The 3,055-nt window shown below is 44.1% G+C and overlaps 1 protein-coding gene across 1 annotated transcript in view; it reads left to right on the top strand.

The window, feature by feature from the left end:
• Nucleotides 1-3,055, top strand: part of LOC101848094 (linear gramicidin synthase subunit C) — a gene marked incomplete in the record, with an annotated part of 21,080 nt that overhangs the window by 6,888 nt on the left and 11,137 nt on the right. Inside the window, 1 exon segment of the mRNA XM_013090405.2 lies at nucleotides 820-2,183. Within this exon segment, the coding sequence (XP_012945859.1) occupies nucleotides 820-2,183 (1,364 nt within the window).

Here is a 3,055-nt window from a genome sequence, read left to right as displayed (position 1 = left end):
GCAAGGTTCCTGATTTTGCATTACAGCTAAACCATCCGGCCTCTGTGATATAGTAGTTAGATCCTCTACCGTTGCACGCAAGAGAAATAAGTTCGATTCCCTTGGGGTGAGTCTTTTTATGGAATGTCTTTGTCTTTCTGCTGGGACGTTGTACCCCTGTCAGCTTCAATTGTCCCTGAAAGGCAGGGTCGAATCAGCCCACCTCCTGAATAGTCTAAATAGTGTTAATGTGGGGTCTGAAACTTCTACAAGGAAAAGGAAAAAAGAAAAGGCTGACAAGTAATCAATAACGCAAGTGTCTCATAATTATTTTAAAAAAACGATTCCATAAATCGGTCGGAGTTGGATCGAACACACTTAATAACTGTGTTTCAGAAAATAATTCTGTATGGCAAGCAGAACAGGAAACCACTTAATGATAATGTGTGTCATTCAGATTCATTACGTTTCTCTCTCTCTCTCTCTCTCTCTCTCTCTCTCTCTCTCTCTCTCTCTCTCTCTTAAATTATGAACACTGGCACTTTTTATCTACGTACATTTTCACGCTTTGGATATTCTATTTTGTCATTTTTCTTGAATTGGTAGGTATTCACACTAAATGTGTTTGTCAAAGTGGACAGAAATGTCATGTGTGTTACTACGTCATTTTGGCATCATCTTTAAACGATAAGCTAACAATTAATTACAATACAGTTTCATTTCAAAAGACCACATAGTATAACATTAATGTCAAAACATCTATTAGTGTGCACACCTTTTAATCACTTAAAAAGCTAATAGTGTGCACAGCCTTTAATTGCTTAAAATCTCTGGGTTCAGATCGCAGATGACGACACAGCAGGAACCCTTAACCTGAAATGTCTGAGTGCGTGTCTGGATGCGTTTGACGCTTTGCTGAAGAATCTCAGAGACGGATCGCTGAGCCGGCAACCCCAGGATCTGAGTAAGAGGTCTTACTTTGGTCTCAATCGTCTGCCTCCTTCCATGGGTATTCTGGATTTCCAAAAAGACAGCGAAACAAATTACAATCTGGCTCGCGCTTGTCTTTTTGGCAACCATGACAACCAACTGGGTAGTGCAAAGATCATGACGCCCGCAGGGACATTCCTGGTGGTCACCCGTGTCTCTCTAGGCAATGGTACTGGTCATCCTGGTAGAATCACTGCTGTGGGGGACGGTCATCTTGAAGTGGACACGGCAAACGGAAATTTGATCATGGAGGTCAAGGATGTAAATGGACTTTCAGTAAAAAAGGAGACCCTGGAAAGTCGCCACCACCTTGTCAAAGACCTGACTCTGGGAGAACTTCCTGAGGTCAACGAAAACCTGCTGACAGAGATCAGGAAAAAGGAGAAGTACTGGGTGAAGCAACTGACCCAGTACAACCCTACATCCATCAGAAGTCAGCTGTTTGGGACGACCTACATTGAATGTGGAGACCCGTTTGATTTTGAGGAAAAAAGAGTTGACATCACCGCAAAGAGTGATTGTAACGCGGAGCAGGTGGTCACATTTCTGGGTCGTGTCTGCTGCACAGACAGTGTGCACGTTGGCGTGGTGGCTGACATAGAGGACGCACCGAGACCTCTCCAGCCGATGCTCTCTGACGTCATTCCGGCAATCATCAAGATGGACTTTTCAGAGACAACGAGCAGCAACGTGGTGTTGTGTGCTCAAGCTCTGGCCGAATTTGGAAAGAAGAAGACCTATATCCAAGACGTGTTTCGTCGATATACCAGTCTGAAAGAGGTTGAGAATCGCCCCTATCACAATCTGGTAATCGGAGAGGACAAGGATGTAAGCGAAGAGCGTCGCCGGAGGCTGTTGGCCGACTGCAAAGTCCTGGTCCTGCTGGTGGAGAGACAACTCCAGGTGTACTACAAATCCCGAGATGAGAGCACATGTGGACAGGTCGTGGAGCTGCTGAAGTACCTGCCCCAGTTCCTGGACGGCGCAGGAGGCATGGCTTTGCGAGACGTTGACCTCATCTCGCCCGAAGACGCCGCAGCATTGTACGGGAAGCCAGTTACGTCAAAGGAAACAGGAGAAGAACGTGACCTCATGGACTACGTCAACGATTTCTTCCGCAGTCAGCCAGACTGGCCGGCTGTCAGGTCCAGCAAGATTGAGCTAACGTATAGTCAGCTCCGAGAGAAAGTCATGGACATGGCGGATCTGTTCAGGTGAGTCAAATGTCATTACACAGGTTAAAGTATATTACATGCCATTATTATTCACATAGAGTACCTTTTACAGCCTGGGGGCTCAGAGTAAAGCGATTCGACTGATTCGGGTATCGAGATCACAACTGTTTTTGTTACTGTAAATTTACGTCTAACCAATGTTGCTTCGTGTTTTTTAAATTTTAGTTTGGTTTCATTACAATGACAATAGAAATTAAAAAATCAGCCACCATAAAGGCTTTGTAAAAGCACTAAAATTACTGTTATACATTGTTATTGTAAGGACCTTTTCATGTGTGTTAGATTGTGATCCCACAATTTCAGATGTCTATGTCACACTCAAAAAAAGATTCTGTATATTTTTATGAAGGCATCTGTTTATGTGAACCAATACACGTATTTGTGTCACCAAAATGTTTTTAAAAAGACTTTGGTTCCATTTACTCCATTCACTGTATGAAACGGTAGTGGTTTAACGCCCCTATCAACAATCAACACTATTAGGTTATTTAAAAACCTGGACCTCCGAGTATTAGTCCGTCTCCGAAAGGACCGAGCTAAATGAGAAATTCGTGTAAAGTGTCTCTCCCAAGGAAACAACGTCGGACCGAGCTGGCGCTTGAAACCCCAAACCAGCAATCTCACGATTACCTATTCGGTAGCCAAACCACAAGTACACCGACGCCACTTCCTTTCATTGTGAACTCAGGCTTTTCCCCCGCCCCAACATTTTAAAGTGGCTGCTGAAAAGCATTCATACGAAGGTGGTTTTGAAAACGTTTGAATGATAGATCGACTCCTACCCTTGTTTGTTGTGCGTTTGATCCGAATTTTATTAATGCCTTTCTACCGTGTACACCCAACCCCCCCCC

Source organism: Aplysia californica, unplaced genomic scaffold (assembly GCF_000002075.1).
Source record: "Aplysia californica isolate F4 #8 unplaced genomic scaffold, AplCal3.0 scaffold00027, whole genome shotgun sequence".
Classification (NCBI taxonomy): domain Eukaryota; kingdom Metazoa; phylum Mollusca; class Gastropoda; order Aplysiida; family Aplysiidae; genus Aplysia; species Aplysia californica.
Note: the sequence above shows the minus strand (reverse complement) of the source record. Positions and strands in the feature narration are given on the sequence as shown.